This window comes from Notothenia rossii (assembly GCF_949606895.1).
Source record: "Notothenia rossii genome assembly, chromosome: 2".
NCBI classification, from domain to species: domain Eukaryota; kingdom Metazoa; phylum Chordata; class Actinopteri; order Perciformes; family Nototheniidae; genus Notothenia; species Notothenia rossii.
This window is the reverse complement of record NC_136904.1, coordinates 36,971,847-36,995,524: the sequence shown is the minus strand read 5'-3', so window position 1 is coordinate 36,995,524 and position 23,678 is coordinate 36,971,847. Positions and strand designations below refer to the sequence as shown.

Sequence of the window (23,678 nt, the reverse complement as noted above, 5' to 3'; positions counted from 1 at the left end):
TTGTCTGTGTTCTATTGGCAAGCAGAGCTGCTGAGATGCAAGAAAAATGTCAACCTTGGTCTGACAATAAAATATTATCCTATCCTATCGTATGGCTTGTTTGCCATCATGGCTAAAAAATAGTGGAATGGCTCCTCGTTAATTGAAAAAACCCCGCCCTGACCCTAAACCCTATACATTGGCTGATAATTAAAAAGCAGATAGAAACCATTGCAGTAGCACTTTATGTTTGATTGTGCTTATTGTAAGTTTCTTTGTGATGTCAAATTCCCCTCCAATGCTGCTGTGATCCATCGAAAAGAAAGGAAAGACAAAGTAGATTATCAAGTTGTATTACCATAACCGAACAGCAGAGCGACCACTTACAACGTGACTGGATAAAATGTTTGACGTACACAGATATTTTCATAGCGTTAACATGAATGGAATGTACAGGAAAAAGTGTTCTCCAGCTTGTTCCAAATGATTCAGCAGCAGTAAACTTAACAAGCAGAGAGTATGTGAGGGGAGAAGGAAGTGCAGAAGGCATATGACCATTGATTACTAATGCCTCAAATAAAATCTCATAAAAACGTGGATCCAAGGGTGACTGGCACAATCCTATAGTATATCCAAACATCGAAATAACATGTCACAGATCCACTGTACACCTGACAAAAATGCAAAATCATAATATTACGGACCATAATAACTTAAATAAAGGCTTTTGAAACCAGATGCCTTTAAAAATACAACATGTAAGCAGGCTAAAACGCTATTGTCCTTTCCTGTTCTCTTGATGGCTTGTAGCTTTAGAGGTTTCAAAAGGAGAACACTCAACAAAACAACAACATATATATATATATATATATATATATATATATATATATATATATATATATATATATATATATTACAACAAGTATTTTTTTTGCGTTGTCTTTCCAGTTACAATGTGGTCATTGAAATGATGACTTTGACAGTTCATGCCATGGACTCATGGTCCATGATTTCTCTCTTTCTCTTCTTTTTTGAAATGTATTAGTCAAGTACTCCAGGAAGAAAACACACAAGTGTGGAGCACAGTTCTGTGTGTTGTTGTGAGTAATCGCCCCCAATGGCCTCTGTGGTGGTGTATTCCTCCGAGGCCTGAAGCCACAGAGGTAACGGAGCTTTACTGGCTCTTGCTGGCACAGGACTTGCAGCACTGCTGTCCGTAGAACTTGTGGTTACACACGCCGTGCTGGGGAACCAGGTGACACCAGCTGAAGTGGTCCACGCAGTGTTCGTCTGTTGAGAAAACAAAATAGATAAGGCACATTTAAGAAGCAGTTTAAACCAAAATTTGATTAATTACGTAATTGATTGATAAATAGTTCTGCCAAGAAATAATGTCCCAGAAACCAGAGGTAAATATTTAAATTGGTTATTTCATCCAACCTTTAGTCTAATACCAAAGCATACTTTATGCACAATTGGCGACACACTTAACCTCACATTGACTATATACAGTATTGATTGTCCTTCCTCCTTATCTTCCAACCATTTGGACGCAGATTTGCATTTCCCCATAACGATGTTGTTTAACAACCGGCGTAAACGGAGCTTCGCGCGCTATCAAGCAGTGAGCGTGCGATGTCCTGTTCAGATGACGTCAAATCCAACGGGATGCCATAAATAAACTACACAGAATCACACTACACACCTACGCAATGATTACATTCAGGCACACTGTAGAATACAACGTCTTTGGACAATTGATATACTTATTGAAAACAAGCTACAAAATGTAATACCTTGGAAAATGCTGTTTAATACTTTTTAATAGCCTTAATTTCACTAAATTGATTTATCAACTTTTAATAATTTTTAAGACCCCGCGTACACCCTGGATATACAAACCAGTGGTACATATTAAACATACATAACCTGAATTCTTTCAGCCTTTTTTTTACTTGAATAATTAACTTGAGGATTGATTTTTAGTGTCTTTGAATCATAATTTAATGAACTAATCATTTCAAAACTAGTTTAAGGAAGTATAAGGAAGTATAAAAAAGACAAATCTTTGCTCAGTTTATTATGGTGTGGCTCGAAATGGAAGTGAAGCGACAACAATAATGGTAGCACTAGTATTTTTGCATCTAGCACCTTTATTTGGTTTTAAAAGAACCTGTTTGTTGTAATTGTATGTATTTAATTTCAGGGATCCCATCGGTATGACAGGCAGTTGATTTGTTGTAATTAATTAATACACTTATATTACATTTAAGGGGCCCTGGCATTATATAAGTTTGAAAAAGTGGAACTTGGAGTTGAAAGGTTTGAGAACTACTGGTGTTACACAATCTGAGGCTGTTATTTGTGCTAAATGCTAATCTTAGCAGGCTATCAAGCTCACAGTGCCAATGCTAACAGGCAGACATTTAGACATAAGGTTTAGCAAGTTCATCATCTTGGTAATGCCAAGCTCAAACTAGAAAATGGTGGCTGATGAGTGCAGCTGGCCAAGTCAACCAATATATGCAAACAAATACTGTACAAATGTACTCTTAAAGATCAACTTGACCTTCTTCTGATTGTACTACAGGAAAAATGTATTAAAAAAAGAGCAGAAAATCCACCAAACAATCAGGAATTCAAACTCCCAGCAGAACTCTAGTTTCACAGTCATAAAGAAATTACACTGGAATGATTGTTTTAATATCCCCTCAGAGGCATTTACCTTTCAGTGCTGGTCCAGCAGCTGCCACCCGGCTTGGGCGCTGTGCCGTAGCGGGGAGAGCAGCGGGGCAGAAGTGTGTGTTGCACACCCTGGAAGTGACAGGCCTCTGGTGGGGCAGGCAGCCGGCTGCGGGACGGCCCTGCCGGAGACACTGGATGGACCGGGTCTGGACCCCCCCGCCACAGGAAACAGAACACTGAGACAGAAACAAATAATACAACATGAGAATGACGCACAGAGATATAGAGTTGGAAAACAAGCTTTGAAAAGCTTGTAGGAAGAGGAATTTTCATGAAAAGGAACAGTCGAGGGATGGAGGAAAAGTCGAGGGGTGGACAAAGAAGAGATGAAGAAAACAAACATCCCATCCAGCATGTACATGCCCTCCATCGAGCTGTCAGGAGATATCTTTTCTGGTGGAAACATACACAGATCACAAGCCCCATATCAAGCAGAATAGATCACTGTGCTATAAGAGGTTGCCCTCAATACTTTTTTGCAAAATAGATAATATAACCCATAGCCACACAACCTGCCCCGATTGACAGAATGGAGCTTTTGGACTGCATCTGAGTCCCATTCCACACACAAGAACGATGCTATGCCTGTGAACTAACACCCTCTACACTGTTCATTCTGCCTCTGAGGTATGTTGGGACATGAGAAGACCCAACCATAGTTACATATTTTGTATTGATTGATTGTTTTAAGAAGTTGTGTTGCCTCGCTCATGATGCCGGGGCCTCCCAGAGAGAGGGGGCCTGGAAAACTCAAATCAATGAAGCAAGTGATGGTGTGAGGTGGAAAATAAATGAAACTCTTTATTTAGTAGATGTGATAGTTTAGAGGCAACTGTTGGCACAATAGGAGGATTTTATAGCAGTTTCTTCCTCTTTACAGGTAAAGAGTCGGGAGTATAAAATGAATAGGAGTCCAATGCTCTGTTAGTGTAAGGAACAGGTTTAAGTGGGCATTTCCCTAGCTGGTTTATGTAAACCCCATGTGGTTCAGTCCAATGTGGTACCCCTACTATTGGTTTAGTCCAATAAGGGCGGGGACTGTAGGAGGATGTTTGTTGGAAGCAGCTTGTATTTTCTGCTCTTTGGATGTTTCTTAATTTTCTCTGTTATCATTTTCATTCTTGGTTAACAAAACCAAAAGACTTCTGTGCCATCCCTTAAAGTGGACCTATCATGCTATATTTAAATAATATAGTGTAGGACCTATATAGGACTATATAAGGCATTTTTATACTTTTTATTTTTCAAAATACCAAACATCATGCATTTTAGCCATTCCTCATTTCGCTCAATTTAACACTGTCTTTGCATGGGCTGATTCTGTGAGAACAGCACCATCTACAGGCCTGGCATATGTACTACAGCGTCTCGAGCGCTTTCGAACGGCAATGTCTGTGGCTGTCTCCTCCTGATTGGTGGAGTTGGCCCAATAGCCGTAGAGCCACTTCTGTGACGTCAGAGAAGTTTTCAAATCTGGATCAGTCTGTATCAGATCCGTTGCAGCCCCTTTTTAAGAGATTTGGGTATGGGGGAAAAGAGAGAGGGTTGTGTTTTCTGACACTTGGTGAGTTCCCTGGAACACCGGGGACACATATTCATGTATAAAAGACGTACAAAAGTGCATTTTGCATGATAGGTCACCTTTAGGTCAACATGTTTGTTCAAGTTAACACCAGTCCCTCTTAAAATTAATACCATTAATGCTACTGTGTCTTTAATTTCAAACAGAGTTAGTCAGAAAGCCTTCTCGTTTGCTATTTCTACTTTCAAACACAGCTCTTTGTGACAGAGTTTGTTGGCCGTTGCTAGCTAGTTGACAATTATTAGTTGATATATTAGTTTCATTGGTTGAACATTCCTTCCCTAGCTGAATACCTCCATCTAAATGAGATAGTTGTTCAATGGGATACTGAATATGTAGCAATATATTGCTAAAAGAAAATCAAACCTCACCTCCAAAATCCAATAAATACATGGCCGCTAACCAGAAAACGAATGCAGTACATTGATGATATGCTGCTTGACTTTTAAAGCAACCATCAGTATCTGTACAATAGTGATAAAACAAAAAATAATCTGATTTGATATACTAAAAAAAACATATATATGTTAATTATGTAGATCGGAAAAGTCTACTTTTTGTATAAACTACTATAAATGTATTATGTATAAGCAAGCAAGACTTGTTTTTCTAATGAATTCAAAACATGTATAACATTCAAAGACTGTTCAAAACACCGTTTTTTTAAATTATCCAACTTTTACTGTTACATCTTTTATTATATCAGGGGTGCAATGGTTTCTTACTCATTGAGGGGGAAAGATCTTTCTCAACTCACACTTTAATCTAGTATTTTTGCAAACACCAAAGTTATGTGGTCCAATGCGACAACGGCTATTATTTTCCACTTTGCAATTAAATTGGAAGAAAGAAAATAAATAGTTTGCTGTCTGGCAAAATATATATTTTTAAGGAAAAACTGCACAATGTCTTTTGTTATAAGCAAGGCAAACACTGTTTGAATTGTTGCTTTGTTTGGGGTTATAGGAAGAATTGCAAGAAAGACCCTCCACAGTAAATGCAGAGTATCTCTCTCACTAGGAGTCTGTAGTGAGACTTGTAGACATACAACGTTTTTAATAACTTCAGCCACATTCTATTTACACGTACATTTTTCCTCAGCTAACTGTCTTCATGGCTGTTGAGGACAATTTCAAGTTCTCCGCTTGTTGAATTTTCTAACTATCATCTGTGTAGTAATACTACAGCGCTACAGTATGTGTGGGAGGAAATCTACATATTGGAAGAGTGTCAGCTGGAAAGCATGTGTAGTACTAAAAGTCTCTCAGGTAAACAGGTTAAGATCAAAGCCTGAGCAAAAACATACCTGTTGCCAGGGAGAGGAGTACCAACCGAGGACCACAGGGCCACTCCTGCCGGCGATCACCCGAGGGACCTCCGGGCAGGGGCCTCGGTTGCAGCCCTGCTGGAGATCCACTAGGGGTTTTGCCATGTTTCTGCACCTCCGTATGGGGAACTCCACATACCTGAATGGCAGAGGAGAGTTTAAAGCAGTCTGAAAAACAGTTAACTACTGCTGTGTCTCAAATCGCGTAATGCTGTACTTATATTGGCTGTCTTAAAAGTATAAGTGTGCCCCAATGTGAAGGATAGCAAAAATATTGGCTATGTAAAGGAAGTTGTGTAAATAAAAGTTACAATTTGGAAGTGTCAGCAGGAAGGCATGTGTTGCTCTAAAAAGGGAGTCCAGTGGTTGGCTTCCAGCCACAATTGCTCCAGTGAACACAACAATATACAAATAAAAGTTATACATGTGGGTTTTATTTTCGCAATGTAATACACGTACTGGATACTGGTGTCAAAAAGAAGTCGTCGCTATTTTTATTGGGTTAAGCAGTCTGTAGCCTAATGATTTGTAAAAATCCAAACAAAAATGTTGCTAGCTAGCTAACTAGCCAACAGAAGCTAGCAGCATCGTCGCTTCTGGTGAAGTCACAGCAGCGATTGTGGGATTCAAAACCAAGACCACTGGAAATTCAGACACAAATGTTTATAGAGTACAACATGGCAGTGTACTTTGGGAAGTATTCAAATTGAGACACAGCTATACAGGACTGTCTCAGAAAATTAGAATATTGTGATAAAGTTCTTTATTTTCTGTAATGCAATTAAAAAAACAAAAATGTCATACATTCTGGATTCATTACAAATCAACTGAAATATTGCAAGCCTTTTATTATTTTAATATTGCTGATTATGGCATACAGCTTAAGAAAACTCAAAAATCCTATCTCAAAAAATTAGAATAGTTCCTCAGACCAAGTAAAAAAAAAAGATTTATAACAGCAAAACACAATCAAACATTTGAAAATGTCCATTAATGCACTCAGTACTTGGTTGGGAATCCTTTTGCACGGATTACTGCATCAATGCGGCGTGGCATGGAGGCAATCAGCCTGTGGCATTGCTGAGGTGTTATGGATGCCCAGGATGCTTCAATAGCGGCCTTTAGCTCATTAGCATTGTTGGGTCTGGTGTCTTTCAGCTTCTTCTTCACAATACCCCACATATTCTCTATGGGGTTCAGGTCAGGGGAATTTGCAGGCCAATCGAGGACAGTAATGCCATGGTCAGTACACCAGTTACTGGTGGTTTTGGCACTGTGGGCAGGTGCCAGATCATGCTGGAAAATGAATTCCTCATCTCCATAGAGCTTTTCAGCAGACGGAAGCATGTAGTGCTCTAAAATCTCTTGGTACACAGCTGCATTTACTCTGGGCTTGATGAAACACAGTGGACCAACACCAGCAGCTGACATGGCTCCCCAAACCATCGCTGACTGTGGGAACTTCACACTGGATTTCAAGCAACTTGGATTTTGCTCCTCTCCAGCCTTTCTCCAGACTCTGGCGCCTTGACTTCCAAATGAAATACAAAACTTGCTTTCGTCTGAAAAGAGGACTTTGGACCACTGTGCAACTGTCCAGTGCTTCTTTTCCTTAGCCCAAGTCAGATGCCTCTTCCGTTGTCTTGAGTTCAGAAGTGGCTTGACCATGGGAATACGGCTATTGTAGCCCATTTCCCGGACACGTCTGTGAACAGTGACTTTTGATACCTGGACTCCAGCTTCAGTCCACTGTCTTTGAAGCTCCCCCAAATTCTGGAAGCGACTCTTCTTCACAATGCTGTTAAGGCTGCGGTCATCTCTCTTGGTTGTGCAGCGTTTCCTGCCACATTTCCCCCTTCCAACAGACTTTTTGTGGATGTGCTTTGAAACTGCACTCTGTGAACAGCTTGCTCTTTGAGAAATTTCTTTTTGTGTCTTACCCTCCTGATGGAGGGTGTCAATGACGGTCCTCTGGACAGCAGTCAGATCAGCAGTCTTCCCCATACTTGTGATTTAGTTTACTGAACCAAGCTGAGTGTTTTTCAAGGCTCAGGAAACCCTTGCAGGTGTTTCGAGTTAATTAGACGATTCAAGTGATTCGTTGAACACCCTACTAGTATACTTTTTCATGATATTCTAATATTTAGAGATAGGATATTTGAGTTTTCTTAAGCTGTATGCCATAATCAGCAATATTAAAATAATAAAAGGCTTGCAATATTTCAGTTGATTTGTAATGAATCCAGAATGTATGACATTTTAGTTTTTTTAATTGCATTACAGAAAATAAAGAACTTTATCACAATATTCTAATTTTCTGAGACAGTCCTGTACGTGCAGATCCATTAAAGTGTCTTAATGTGCAGTTAGCGGAACATACCCTCCCTGTGAGTCTCTTTCCCCGCAGCGAAGCTCTCTCTTCTGGGTGCCTGAGCCACAAGACCTGGAGCACTGAAACAGAGGTCGGGCGAAAGGGAACATTTTAGTGCAATACTACGAGATACCATAGCAGGAGACACTACAAGAGACACTACTAAAAGTGCTCTACTGTTTATTAACCAGTCATTTTATGTGATGAGCAGACATATTATATGTGTGAGCATCTTGTCCGTGTCTGGCTCTTTTTTTATAAATCCATAACCACTGATCTGGGAGCTTAGTGTCTTCTTATCTTGCACTTGTACTTGTACTGCAACCTCACCCTTACACTAACCTTCATTCATTCCATATTCAGCAACCTTCAGCCTGTAACCGATTGCCCTCTATCTCACTCAAACTGCTGTACTTAACAGAAAGGAATATGAATATACAGCACAGAGGCAAGTTCAAAACTCTTTGCCGCAAACACAAAGAGAATATATGATGAGACCGTCAAATACGTGTAGCGGGTCGTAATCATTTAAAAAAAGACTTGTGACACACGTCCCAGTTTTTTTCAAGGATGTTGATAAGATTTGGAGAGAGCGAACATGTCTTGAAAATTGTAAGCAAATCATTTATGGAGTTTATTCTCTCAATTTTATTTGATGGCATGGAAGCATTTATAATCCCAGGAGTAAACTGGCAAGATGGCTGAGCAAAGCATGGTACAAAGAGTAAACATTTCAGCAGACTTATCTGAATCCTCTCTACTATAAGATATAACCCCAAACCCTTGTCATATCTTGTTAAGAAAATGATGTTTTCACGTTACGTTAAATAATGGTAATGATATGGATCATTTATTTGTCGTGGTGGCAGTTAAACACCTTCCATCACTACTCCTGCTAAGGCTTCATATCTCTTTCTTCCTACCTCTCCCCATTGAGTCGGGAGCCACTGCAGCCTCTCGTTCTTGGGGCAGCGGCGCAGGACGCAGGTCTCCTGGGGTTTGGGTCTGTGGTGCTGTCTGCACATGCTGTCAGGCACCACCACCGCTTTCGCCCCGGGATCAGTGCTGCGGCAGAACACGGTCCGCTTCCTCAGGCCCCGGCCACAGGTCTTTGAGCACTGTGAGTGGACAAGAAGAAAGTAAAATATGGTACAGAAGTCTTCCACATACATAGGAGCATCAGCAGAAGATAAGTTATTCAATGGGCAAATGTTTAAATAAATAAAGTATTTTCTGCCACTAGGGGTCTCTCAAACATAACCATAAAATAAGATGTTGCCATTTCGTGAAGTAGCTTGGGATCATGGGATCAAAGGTTGATCCTATTCGTTCTTCATTTTCCGACTCACCATTAGTCATCACTGGGTCACCAGTCCCACCGTTCACCCACACACTAACCTTCTTTTCCCCTCTCTCTCCAAGTGAGGTTCTTGCCCTTATTACCTCTGCCCGTCCTACCACCTGTCCTCTGGACCCTATCCCCTCAAACCCATCTCATCAATACTTCTCTAACTTCTGGTCACTTTCCAAACAGTCTCAAGGAGGCAAGAGTAAACCCTCTCCTAAAGAAACCCACTCTCAACCCGTCTGATGTTATAAACCACAGGCCAGTCTCTCTCCTCCCATTCCTGTCTAAAACACTTGAACGTGCTTTCAACAACTCTCCTGTTATCTCCATCAGAACAACCTTCTGGATCCGCACCAGTCTGGTTTCAAGGCAGGTCACTCCACATAAACTGCTCTCCTTACTGTCTCTGAGGAACTGCACACGGCTAAAGCAGCATCCCTCTCCTCTGTCATCAGCCTTTTGGACCTGTCTGCTGCATTCAACACGGTGAATCATCAGATCCTCCTTCGCACTCTCCAAGAACTTGGAGTTTCAGGCTCTGCACTTTCCCTCCTCACCTCATACCTCAAAGACCGTACCTACAGGGTAACTTGGAGAGGGTCCGAGTCTGACCCTTGTCAATTATCTACAGGGGTCCCTCAGGGCTCTGTTCTTGTTCCCCTCCTCTTCTCTCTGTACACAAACTCGCTCGGATTGGTCATTAGCCCGCACGGTTTTTCATACCATTGCTACGGTGAAGACACCCAATTAATTCTGTCTTTTCCCCGCTCAGAGACCCAGGTTGTTGCACACATCTCTGCTTGTCTAGCTGACATCTCTCAGTGGATGTCTGCTCGCCACCTCAAGCTCAACCTTGACAAGACTGAACTGCTTTTTCTTCCGGGAAAAGATTGTCCCACTCTTGACCTAACAATCAACATCGGCCCCTCTGTTGTTTCCCCGACTCAGACTGCAAAGAATCTGGGTGTGATCCTAGATAACAAACTGTCCTTCACTGCAAACATCGCTGCAACAACCCGCTGCTACAGATACACACTTTACAACATCAGGAGGATACGTCCCCTCCTGACCCAGAAAGCGACGCAGGTTCTGGCGCAGGCTCTCGCCATCTCACGCCTAGACTACTGCAACTCCCTCCTGGCTGGTCTACCTGCATGTGCCATCCGACCTCTGCAGCTCATCCAGAATGCAGCGGCTCGCCTGGTCTTCAACCTTCCTAAATTCTCCCACACCACACCACACCGCTCCTCCGCTCCCTTCACTGGCTTCCAGTAACTGCTAGAATCCACGTCAAGACACTGGTACTTGCATACCATGCTGTGAATGGTTCTGGCCCTTCCTACATCCAGGACATGGTTGAACCATACACCCCAGCACGTGCACTCCGCTCTGCATTGGCCAAACGGCTCGCTGCACCCGCACTCATTTCATTTCAAACCTTTATTTATCCAGATTGTCCCTTGAGATCATAGATCTCTTTTTCAAGGGAGACCTGCAGCAATTAGGTTCCACATGAAACATAAAACAACATAAAACAATAGAGGATATCATACAACATATTTACAAACTACATTTACATACTTATCAACATTTACAAATACCCATAGTTTCAAAGAGCATTTCACTTAGACATGTCGAAAAGCTGAACGCAGGTGGCGAAAAACAAATCTCCAGGTTCACTTTGAAATCTATAAAGAGAGACTTGGCCTTTATAATTTGGAATTGAAAAATGCACAACAGTCTTTCTTCTCCGACATCATTACCAAAAACAAAAACAACGCACGTGCCTTGTTTGCTACCGTCGACAGACTAACTAACCCCCCAGTGTCAGTAGCCTCTGAATTTCTATCCACCAGGGCGTGCAACGATTTTGCCTCCTTCTTCACTGACAAAATTCAGAAAATCAGACAAGCAGTCAGTGCCTCTGCATCAGGTACAGCAAATGTATGTCCACCTAATATGAATTCAGACATCATGACACAATTCCATCAGATTAATGATATAAACCTGGAGGACATTATTCAACTTCTGAAATCCTCCTCCTGCTGCCTTGATATTATTCCAACAGGATTTTTCAAAGATGTTTTGCCTTGCATGGCCTCAGATCTACTTCACATAGTAAACAAGTCTCTTTACTCAGGTAATGAATAATTACAGGCCCATATCAAACCTCCCATTTCTAGGTAAAATCATTGAAAAAGTTGTTTTTCAACAGTTGAGTAACTTCTTGCATTTAAATAACTGTTTCAATGTGTTCCAGTCAGGCTTTCGTCCAAACCACAGCACTGAGACTGCTCTTGTAAAGGTCTTCAATGACATCCACTTAAACACAGACAGTGGCAGAATTTCAGCGTTAGTGTTATTAGATCTCAGTGCTGCGTTTGACCCTGTTGACCACAACATATTACTAGACCGACTGGAAAACTGGGTGGGACTTTCGGAAACAGTTCTAAATTGGTTTGAATCCTACTTAAAGGACAGAAACAAATTTGTTTCTATAGGTAAATACAAATCTGAGTTGACAAATATGACATGTGGGGTACCTCAAGGCTCCATCTTGGGGCCTCTTCTCTTTAACGTCTACATGCTACCACTGGCTCAGATAATGAAGAACAACAAAATAAGTTACCATAGCTATGCAGATGACACACAAATTTACGTAACAATTTCACCAGGAGACTATACTCCAATTCAAACACTGAGTAGGAGCATTGAACAAATCAATGACTGGATGTGTCAGAACTTTCTCCAATCAAACAAAGATCAAGCGGAGCTAATGTTTTTGGAGCCAAGGCAGAACGTTTAAAAGTTAGCGCTGAGCTTCAGTCTGCAATGTTCAAAACAACAGATAAAGCCACAAATCTAGGTGTAGTCATGGAATCTGACCTGAGTTTCAACAGTCACATTAAAACAGTTACTAAATCAGCCTACTATCACCTAAAGAACATATCTAGGATTAAAAGACTAATGTCACAGCAGGATTTGGAAAAACTTGTCCATGCTTTTATCTTCAGTAGACTGGACTATTGCAATGGTGCCTTCACAGGTCTCACTAAAAAATCTATTAGAAAGCTGCAGCTGATTCAGAGCCCCGCTGCTCGAGTCCTCACTAACACTAAGAAAGTGGATCACATCACTCCTGTTCTGAAGTCTTTACACTGGCTTCCTTTGTGTCAAAGAATATATTTCAAAATACTGCTGCTGGTTTATACAGCTTTGAATGGTTCAGGGCCAAAATACATTTCTGACCTACTGCTAAATTATGAACCATCCAGATCTCTCAGGTCTTCAAGGACTGGTCAGCTTTCTGTCCCCAGAGTCAGAACTAAAGATGGTAAAGCAGCGTTCAGTTATTATGCTCCAAATATCTGGAACAAACTCCCAGAAACCTGCAGGTCCGCTGCAACTCTTACTACTTTTAAATCCAGGCTGAAGACTTTTCTTTTTGTCGCTGCTTTTAATTGAACTATTCATATCTTAGACTGCACTGTAACTTTTATCCATGTATTTTTTCTTTTAATGTTTCTTTTATTAGCTTTTCTTTTTAATGACATTAAATAATTTTCTTAATGTCTTTCATTTTTTGTAAAGCACTTTGAATTGCCTTGTGTTGAAAAGTGCTATATAAATAAACTTGCCTTGCCTTGCCTTGCCTTAGACTTGCTTTACAAACATTCAGAGGAATAAAATTGCTCAGTTTCAATTTTAGCTGTAGACTGTTCCAAGCAAGTGGCACATAAAAGCTGTCTTACCTAAGACAGTCCTTGCTCTTGGCACATCTAACAATACTACATCATGCGATTTCAGACAATAGTTGCTTGCAACTCTCTGTGTTATCAGTAAACAGATGTAATACGGGAGTTTACCCAACATGGCTTTATAAATAAACGTGTACCAATGACTGAGCCTCCGTACAGTAAGTGATGGCAAACCTGCCTTGGTATACAGTGTACAGTGATGAGTAAGTGCTTTACAATTAGTGAAAAATCTCACTAATCTCATCTAACTTGTTCAGGCAATGGGCAGGTGCATTCATATAGACCAGATCTCCATAGTCCAGCACAGGTAAAAAGGTCACAGTGACTAGCCTTTTCCTGGCTTCAAAAGAGAAACAGGAATTGTTTCTGAAAAAGAAACCTAGTCTAACCCTCAGCTTTTTGTGGAGAGCAGGCAGACGTTTTGTTTTGTATTATAGCAGCTATCGGATGGAATCAATACATGGGCTGCACAGGTTGTCATGTCTGACTATCACAAGTAGAATCATAATGAAAAATACGCCGGTAAAATGTGCCTGTACAAAACCGCGTTGGTGTGAAAGGGACAAGAGATACTAACTAAGCACTTAGATACTAACTAAGCACTTACATACTAACAAAGCACTTATATACTAACAAAGGACTGGCTTTTCTAAAGCCTGTTGAGTATCACTTGAAATTGTTTGGCTCTATGAAACCTAATGTACTTATATGATTCTGTTTTCTTCAAGTTTGTACCTTCTTGGTCGAATGCACTTATTGTAAGTCGCTTTGGATAAAAGCGTAAGCTAAATGAAATGTAATGTAATGAGATGTTGACTTTACTAACATTTGCATTGCAGTCATTAACTTAAATTAAGAAACAAAAATGAATAACGCGGTTTCATGTTAAGAATGGGTGTTTCTCCGGCACAGGTGTACACAGGTTAATTGAGGGAGCTGCGAGCTAATCACTAATACATGCTAACTTGTTTCTCTAAAAACGTATGATCTGGGCGTTCAGGAGGTTTTTACCTGGAGCCAATAAGGGACGCAGACATTTAAACAGGATATACAAATAAACAAGGTAGTTTTGCGTTTAAAATTTGTGTTTCTCCGACTGTTTGGCGAACACTGAATTGAGGGCGCTGCGAGCTAAATGCTAACAATTGCCTAACTGGTTTCTCTCATAATTTAAGGTCCAAATGTCTGATGATTAAAATCCTCAGGTTGAAATATAGTTGTAAAAAAAATCTAGATCTAAAAAGTATCATAGAATGAGGCTTAAAACTAAATACAAATGTAATATATGACGTATTTCTCAGGGTTTTTACAATTGTTGGAAAACATTTAGGATACATTTACATTCAGAAATGAACAAAATATATAAAATGGGTCTTGTATACACCACATAACCATTGTCTCATTGATTCATACATGCATGCACATACACTGTAACTTAGCCTCTGACTTTGTTATTATTGCTTTAACCTTCACGTTTAGCAGAGGTTAAATCCTTGGCACGGGGACACTATAAATACATTTGTGATTCACCACATGGTGCACAAGCAAACAGAAGGTCGCTGCTTTGACGACAGCCCATTATGGCCGAACATTAAATACAATACACCAATAACTCGCAGATGAATGTGACCCCAACCCGTCCCAGTATCCACCAGAGCCGCTGTAAACTCCAGCTGAATGCAGAGGTGGACACCAGAGTTAAAGTGCTCCGCTGGGACTGACATGCCCAGACGTCAGGACACTTAATGTGACAATATAGCATCAATAAACGAGACAAAAGATGAATCTGCATACAACCATGCAGTAACACACATCCCAGTTGTCCTTTTGTCACTGAAAGGTCCGATTGATCTTTTCAGTGGAGACTTGCGTCGCCTTTGTGTGACCGCTGACTGAACTCGGACCGCTGGGTAAAATACAGACCTAGCCCACAACCCAACATCCTAAGAAAGATGGCTGAATGACAGCCGAGCATCCAGACTGCAGGTCCCAGGGGCTAATGATCAGATCTGCTGCCAGGATATTCATATTTTATAAAGGAAAATTAGCAAATAAAAGCCTGTCTGGTGTGTGATGCACTGTGGTTGCAGAGATAGTCGTGCTGGAAAATTATTAAAAGACCTTTGATTTAATAGCCTAATCGAATGTTGGCTTTGCAAAAACATTTAATACATTTTCGAACATCTTCCAAGAGGGATTGATTGCAAACTTGACATACATCACATATTATAAAGGTGGAATTTAACTAAGTTCACTTCAGTACACTTTTAAAATACTGGTCTTCGTTGGAGTATTTTCTGTGGCTTTCTGTTGCTGCACTTTCTTTTGGTGAACTGCATTACACTGAAATATTGTACTCTTTAGTCCTTTAAATGTATCCGACAGTGTAACTAGTGACCTTGATTTAGGAACTTTTGCACAGACAACTTATGGATAGGTTTTCTACAAAAGCAACTTTTTTTTGTTTTTATTTAAGTTGAAACGTTTAATGTCTGTATGGGTTCATTAGTATTTAAGTATTTCCAAATATACATTTTATAATTGAGTTTTTGTTCATACAAAAGCATTTCATGGTTCTTTTTTCTGAAATTTGCTGATTTTATCTTTAAGCATTTTGCAATTTGACTTAAAACAAATTATCTGAAGACTTCTTTCACCCTTGCCTATAATATAATTGTTATGAGAATAACTGTGATTCATGTGAATACTTGGTGACTACATGCAAGTAGAGTTCATTCTTATTCAATTGTTTAATTTAGGAGTAAGTAGCACTTAGAAGCAAAATAAAGATGCTTGAGGATAAGAGTTGAATAGCCCTTCATGTTCTTCAAATTTCCAACAGAGGGCAGCAGAGTGTTTGTTTTAGCATGAGTGAAACATGACAGCAATTGGAGATGCTCTTCATTGTTTTAAGCAAACCCATGAATTATGACTTTACAGTGCATGCACGTAACCTATAAAAGTGTACAGCAAAAAATAACTATATTTTACATTGTATAAAGCAGAGTTAAAGGTGGATAAAAACACATTTTACTTTTAAATTGACCGTAAGCAGTTCTCTTATTCTCTATGCTTCAAAGGCACTAAACATAACTATAGTGCTTTATTCCTGTGTCACAAAAGCACAAGTGTAAAAATCCAATAAATATGGTTGAATTACATTTAGCTGTCAGTTTCAGGGTCCTGATATTGTACCTTAATGCTGTTAGACATTTACCTGAACACTCAAATGGTACAAAGCCACTGTTAAAGTGTCCTGATACAAGTAAATCGATTTTAGTTTAAATATTAAAGTTGAAATCTACAAGAAGTACACAAAATCAGCTGCACTCGAGTTAGAATGCAATTCCAGACAGGACATTGTGCTTAGCCTATAGCTAAATAGATATAGCCCAGAGCCATGAGTTACTGTAGCTTCACTAACCAAAACAACATATTGATAATTGTATAATTAGTGTGTATTTACATTAGTAATATACCCATCATCTAAGAAGAAACCAGAAGGAGAATTATAACAAGCCAAGGAGTCTACTGTCATGCTCGCGAATAATTAGCTAAATGCTAAAATCAGCAAGCTAACGTGCTAATGTTTACCTTGTTTGCCATCTTTATTTAGAGTGTTATCATTTTAACATTTAACAGTACAACTAAGGTTTATGTCATTAGTTGTTCAGCTTTTTGGTAAATAAAATGGAATACAAAATGTGACCTGACATGCTTGAGGGGTCATTCAAGTTTTCACAACTAGACAGTGCCAAATTCCCAAGAAGGCACTTCAAGACAAGACATTTTACTGAATATATTTCACATGCTGCCAAAAACCCACCTGTGACCAGGATCCGGTGCTCCACTCGGGGGGGCAGGCCTGGGTGTGGCAGGGCTGGACCTGGGCAGGGGAGATGACGGGGCAGAGGGAGTGCACCACCCCCTCCTCCCTCTGATAGGTCACTTTCCTCAGGCAGCGCAGCGCCCTGGTCTGCTGACCTCCTCCACATGAGCGACTGCAGGCATCCCAGTCTCCAGTCGCCCAACTGTGGGGGGAAACGCCAAGAGAGACATGGTTAGGAGGGGGGGCATTACAACAGTTATTTGTCTAAAACATTACAATACATGTCATTTATCTGCGGTTAAAACCAAGGTGACTTACAAACAGTTCTATAATAGTCCTGCCTACGGAGGAATTTGGGGTTATGTTTCTTGCGTAAGGACAGTTCCAAATGTTGACTATAGTTGTTGGGGATCGAACCACTGACCCTTTGATTGGTAGGCGCCAATTTAACCCTGAGCCACAGCTGTTCTATCAATCTTTACAGTAAGTTTAATGAAAACATTAAAAAAAAATACTGGAGACTATTTTTGTCATATTAGACTTTGGGAAATTGGGGATGGGCACTTTGGAACATTTGGGATGGATATATCTTTCTAACTCTAGTACTGATGAAAACCCTTTTGTGATTGGATATGCTAGAATCTATAGCCTTTTGCATATACTCACACTAAATTCAGTCTCTATCATCAGAATACCAACAACATGAGGCAACTCCTAACTCCTAGTCTGCAGCACTTATTTTGGGGCTACTGATTATTAGGAGTTTAAAATTGTCAGGTGGAGAACCGGGCTTTTCTTAAGAGTTACGATTCATGAAAACCTAGACCTTCTGTTTATGAATTACTTATACTTTAACACATTGATCTTTATCATTGCACAAATTGCTAGTTAAGAGCAAACAAAGATATTACACAGACTGAAATAAATATCCATATCCATCCAAATCTCTCCGTACTATTTGGATCTGAAACTAAACACAACCACCATTTTGTATATATGACCCTCAATAACTGTTATCCCAGGTTTGCCAGGTCAACCACAATGTACAAAAAGTCTACGGACAATCCTTTTCTTTCTTTTGTCTTTTTCTTGATTTTTTTCACTATGTATCTATTTTTTTCACCTGTCCCGGTATTTTCCGAATCTACTCTCTCCTGTCCTCTCTTTAAATTTAAGCGTCTTTGAAATCCTGCTTCAACCCTGATGAAAGCCTACTGCTGCTTCTAAAATAGCTTCTGTCTTGGCATTGGGGCTGAAGGGGAGAGATTACAGCAAATGAGTGGTCTGACAACCACAGGGCTTAGAAGAGGGAGATGGAGAGATGGGCAGATGGCTCAGTCCGGTTCTGAGACAACACGCTAACCGCAAAGACCATTCCTCCACGCCGCCGACCTGCTTCTGGGGAAGAAAAATGCTTTCATTCCCTTTCAAACGCCACAGGAAAACGAAGCAGAAGGACTAAACTGCAATTTTTAGTGCTTCGCTGCAAACCACCACTGACCTAGCTGTAATTTGTATCTCTGAAATATTTCAATTACTGACATATTTTGGGGTAGAAGTAAGCAATACTGTTGAGGAGGTTCTGAGAAGCTCACCCATGCATTGGTATGGTGGTTCCTCACCCATGAATAAATACCTATTCTTAAGTAAGAGCGAAGTCGTTCTGCCGAAATATATGACCATATCTGCCAAACAGGTGGCTATACTCCGATTAAAACTCTTAACATGTTTTTTTTTAAAACATAGGTTTATACCCTTTTACATTTGTGTGGCTTGGCGTACATGGACATTTCAAGACTTATTTTGCTTGTATAAACAATCATTTTTGTCAGCATTTCAATCCAATATGGTCATCCAATGGTTCCAACATTTGGATTCCTTTCTTTTAGTTTCTTAAAATGATGGTACTTGTACTAAAGTTCTTATCCAAACTTTTTACTGGATATAAGTGCACTCCAATCGGTCTTTTACACTGAGCCATGTTGAGAACACAGTGAGAAAAACCGGTGTAACTAATACAATTAAGGATGGCTGAAATACCATTTAGCTGCTTCAGTTTCAAGGCCCTGTTATTGACTGGCTCACTGGCACCCTGCATTTGCTTACACTAACATTTACTAATACTAAATGTAACACTTTAAAATAGTTATATTAATGAAATGTTCTCTTAAGCTCAAAAGATACATTTGATAGAGTATAACGATATGTTTGATACCTTGATTCTTTTTTAACTAACTTCTATATATCTGGTTAACAATATAATCCCTCTTTCTCTAACCCTATCTACTTAGAGTAGAATCTTTGGTCTTTATTATGTTAAGTTTTAGCCAATTTCATATAATTTTATTCATTTATTGTACAGCTTCTACCTTTTTTATAAATGGATTAAAATAAAGCAAACTTCCAAAAAGTCATCCTCCAGGCCCAGGTCAGTATCATGCACATATTTTTCTGTACATCTTTCCTGGAACAGGCACAACATGTCTTACTTTGATCTGTATATATATGCTGCTGTGTGATGCACAGAGGAATCCCCAACCTGTGGTAAGTGACTCCACAGATGGCCTTCAAGCAGCACAGATACAACTATAGAGGAACAGAAGAGTGGAAGCTAGAAAGAGGTAAGAATTGACAGCTGTGCGGTGGAGAAAGCAGAAAATAAAATGAGCATATATTTTCCTAACTGTACAATGGGTTTTGAGATTGAACAGTCTTCCTTATTATCTAAGTGTTCCTTATTTATGTTCAGGAACTACTGCTACCAATTGAAATTCTGAAGTTTTTCCTGACAGTCTAACTGTAATTCTGGGAGTGAAGGTTTGTAGCAAAAAGGGGGTAGATGGGAGTGGAGGGATGGGGGGGAGTTTGACTGGCCCTGCATGGCTAGACTGGCCGGGCCCCGTGGGAATCCTGCCGTCTCTGCACAATAAAACATGGATAGGCCTGTCAGCACCCGAGATACACGCCGCAGAGATAAGCAGGCATTTTTACATTCCCCCTCCTGTGAAACACACACACCGCGCACATACATCCCACCTAATTGTCAATTTTTCTTTTCTCTGCTGGGTTCTTCAATGCGCTCCCATACATCCTGGAGTTCTTAATGCAGTCATTAAAGCTTTCATGCTGCTCACTCAACTCAACTTTTCTTCCTGTGCAGCGCCCATAAATTGGCCTAAACACACAACCAGCTGAGAAATGGTGTCAGCTACTGTATAATACGATCCACTGTAGTCAAACACTGCTTTTATTTTCAAGAATGGACAACCATACCAAGGTTATTTATCTGGGCTATACCTTTTTTTCACTCATACAAAGCAAGGGGGAAGGTTGGGACACGCATCGAGGCTGTTTAATACCTTTCGCCAAGATAAGAGAAATTGTATGCCCAAGATTAGTGGCAGGAAATGCCCTCTCGGGTGGTGGGAAACTTAGTGAGAAACAGAGGCTGTATGTTGGAGGTGTAACCGATAGCTGTCTGGCTTGTTCAATCCCTGACACGGGAGAAAGTTCAGTCCGGATTTGTTGTGGCACGGGGAATTGGTGGATAAAATGACAACATCCTTAACATCAAACAGAAGCAGCTTCTATTTTTATCCCAGGGCCTGGTTCCGAAATACATGATTTCAGCGTCATGTATTCGGAAAATGTGTGCGCAACTGTAATTATGCATGCGGTGTGTGTGTGTGTGTACTCTCTTTGAACCCAGGACACGGTTCCCTGCCTGTTCTTTGGAGCAGCGCTGTAAATCAAGCTAGCTCCAGTTCCCCCAGCCAAAGACCTACATACTGTAAGAGAGAGACCATTTATTCAGCGCTGTTTCAACATGTTTCTCCACTGCACTTTAGCCTGGTTCCCTCCTTTTCTTGCGTCCCCAAAAGCACAGCCTGCTTTAAAAATTCATTCCATTAAGCACAATGTCTAGACAACGGAGATAAAACATGGGCAGGATCTTGCTACTGAGAAAGACAGTCGCTCTGGGCAGTGAATTTTTTAGAGAGTGATGATATGCACTGAAAGCAACAATCACTCTGAGTTGGCTTTTATGTCTCCCTCCCTTTCCCCAGCCTCGTATTTCTTTATTTGTTTCTCTCTTTCTTATTCTCAAGTGTTCCTTGAAGAAAAAGGACAATTTCAAAACTTAGAAACATCATTAGGTTTTAGTTCATGAAAAAAAACACAATTTGGTTTAATATCGTTTCAGGGCCTGTGAAAAGTTTGGGTGACAGTGATGTAGCCAGAACACTCACAGAATAAATGTTTGTAGTTCCAAAAAACTAACTGTAAAGTTTAAGGCATTTAAATGACAAAAGGCGATGCTAGAGGCTAGCCTTCCCCTAACCCCATCATTTCGTCAGGCTGAACCTAGGTACCCTTAGGTATGCTTTAAACAGCATGTTAATCTTGCAATGCTAACATGCTGTGACAAACAAGCAGATAATTAGCACGTAAAATGTTTACTATGTTCACATATTGTTTGTTTTCCCATTAGCATGCTGACGTTAGCTAGTTTGCGCTAAACACAAAGTCAAACTGATACGGTTTGATATGTCTGGAGACACAAATTTCCATAAAATTGTTTGTATTAGTGTAACTGGTTAATTGTATTTCCTTTTTTGCCTAATTTCAGTAAAATACCAGAGTCTGCCTTAGAAATCCAACATACCTTGATTACAAAAACTATATTCACAGAGTATGATATTCCTATAAATTAGGGCCGGGACTTTAACGCGTTAATTAAGATTAATTAATTCCACAAAAATTAACGCGTTAAAAAATTTTACGCATTTTAATCGCACTTATTTTTGCACCGCGGAACGTTTCTCACTGGATGAGTTTCAGGGGTACCGATTATACTGGAGCACCAACTAACGTTCATGACTTCAAACAACAACAAACCACAGTGAACAATAGTCAAACGTGAACGAAGAAGCTGATGAGACCGCTTTGGTTGGCCCCGTGGATGGGACATTTTGTTTTAAAAAACGGACGGATGGAAGCATCGATAAGAGCACGGTTGTTTGCAAATTATGCAAAAAGGAATTTGCATATCACCGCAGCACATCAAGCCTCAAGTATCACCTCAATGCAAAACATATAGCAGCTAGCGTGGAAGCTAGCGTGGACGTTAGCCCGACTCGGAGTACAAGGACCCACACCCAATTCGTGTTGATCAAACAGTGGCCTATGCAAAAGAGAGATTTTATTTTTCATCAGGATATTGGAAGAAAAGGAGGGATTGAGGTCAATCACTGGCACTTTTTTATTTTATTTTAAATGGTACACTTTATGTTGAACTATTTATTACGTTGTTGGTGCAACTGGCACTTTATGTTGAACTGTTTATTGTTTTGGCCAAGGTTATTGAGAGAGTTGGACTGAAATTTTAAATCAACTGTTGGTAAATCAACAAAGTCTGTTATGGCCTCTGAAGCAACAGAGAGATGTTTTCTAATAGTCAGGGTTTCCAATGTTCTGAATGTACTTGAAAGTATTGTGTTTTACTTAAAAAACAAAGTGTTATAGTTTACAGAAGGTCTACCTACCTATAGGCTACCTGAATCTCTGAAATGTACTATATTCCTAAATATGCTATTGCTACACTTTATGGCAAAAATTGCACTTTTCTGTTGGTCTTTGTTAAGTACCACCTTGAAAAAAATAAACAATGTTTTGTTGCTTAAGCTTATGTATTCAGTCATTATTTAATGGTATACAAAAATCCATGTGAAAAAAATTGCTTCTCACTGTTCTTAGGTCAAATATTTATATGTGATTAAAAATGCGATTAATTGCGATTAATTAATTACAAAGCCTGTAATTAATTAGATTAATTTTTTGAATCGACTCCCGGCCCTACTTACTGAGGATATTGTTGACCTGCTTATTAGCTACAACCTTGTTTTCTCAGCAGACGACAGAGCTGGGAACACACAGTAAAGTGTGCTTAAATAATCTACTCTTAAATGCAGTGTTCTTGTTAGGAATATGTATTGACGTTTTAGTCCTCTATTGGTTAAATTACAAGGTCAAATGATCATACGATAATCCCTCTTGTCAGTCCTTAAGTAATGTGTTTATTTCAGAACCAAAGTCTGATGGACCAATTAAAGTCCTGTGTGTAGCTACTGGTAGCTGGTTAGGAGGTCAAAACCACCAATGGTGGCACCTATTAATGTTACCATTGATGCAGAAATCGCATTTTAGAATTGGAGAATTCTTAATTGAAAGAACAAAAATGATAGTATTTTGTTATGGATGTTACGTGCCAGGCAGGCTGTACTTGTGTGGTTTTCCTTCCCTCCTGTGTTTCTCTCTTTTCCCTGTCTTCTGCACAGCTAGTCAGCAGCTGATCGGTATCTGCCGGTGCACCCGAGTCTGATGGCTGATTGGATCCTCTCACCCTCAGCTGGCCTATCAGCAACCAGGGCCGACCATAAAGGAGGCACCCAGGAAGTCATCTCACTCCCTCTCATCCTGGGCCTGTTGCTGATTGAGGAGCCTGCAATTGACTGCCTTGTTTAGAAGCTCATTCTACTTTGTTCTGACCTTTGTAAATGTGTGTGTGTGTGTTGAGAGGTGGGGGAGTTAGGTAAGTCTGGGGTACCCTGTGCATTTCTCATCACGTGGATAACTAATGTTAAGACACACTAGGATAGCGGATTGTTGCCACCCCTGTATTATGTGTTGTCCAGTTCTGAGTAGTTTAGTTAGTGAGGGTTTTTGTTTGAGTTTTGAT

General features: G+C 40.1%; 1 protein-coding gene across 4 annotated transcripts in view; it reads right to left on the bottom strand.

Moving 5' to 3' along the window:
- Window positions 1-316: 316 nt before the first annotated feature.
- adamts18 (ADAM metallopeptidase with thrombospondin type 1 motif, 18) overlaps window positions 317-23,678 on the bottom strand; it is a 170,365-nt gene continuing 147,003 nt past the window's right edge. For 3 of the 4 annotated variants that reach the window (XM_079664757.1, XM_079664759.1, XM_079664758.1), the window contains exons 19-24: window positions 16,937-17,141; window positions 8,928-9,122; window positions 8,014-8,084; window positions 5,613-5,772; window positions 2,705-2,900; window positions 317-1,269 (exon numbers count right to left, since the gene is read on the bottom strand). In XM_079664757.1, coding sequence (XP_079520883.1) covers window positions 1,154-1,269; window positions 2,705-2,900; window positions 5,613-5,772; window positions 8,014-8,084; window positions 8,928-9,122; window positions 16,937-17,141 — 943 coding nt within the window. In that variant the 3' untranslated portion in view covers window positions 317-1,153. Of the gene's footprint in view, window positions 1,270-2,704; window positions 2,901-5,612; window positions 5,773-8,013; window positions 8,085-8,927; window positions 9,123-16,936; window positions 17,142-23,678 lie in introns of those variants that run through there. The other variant, XM_079664760.1, reaches the window with a different exon arrangement.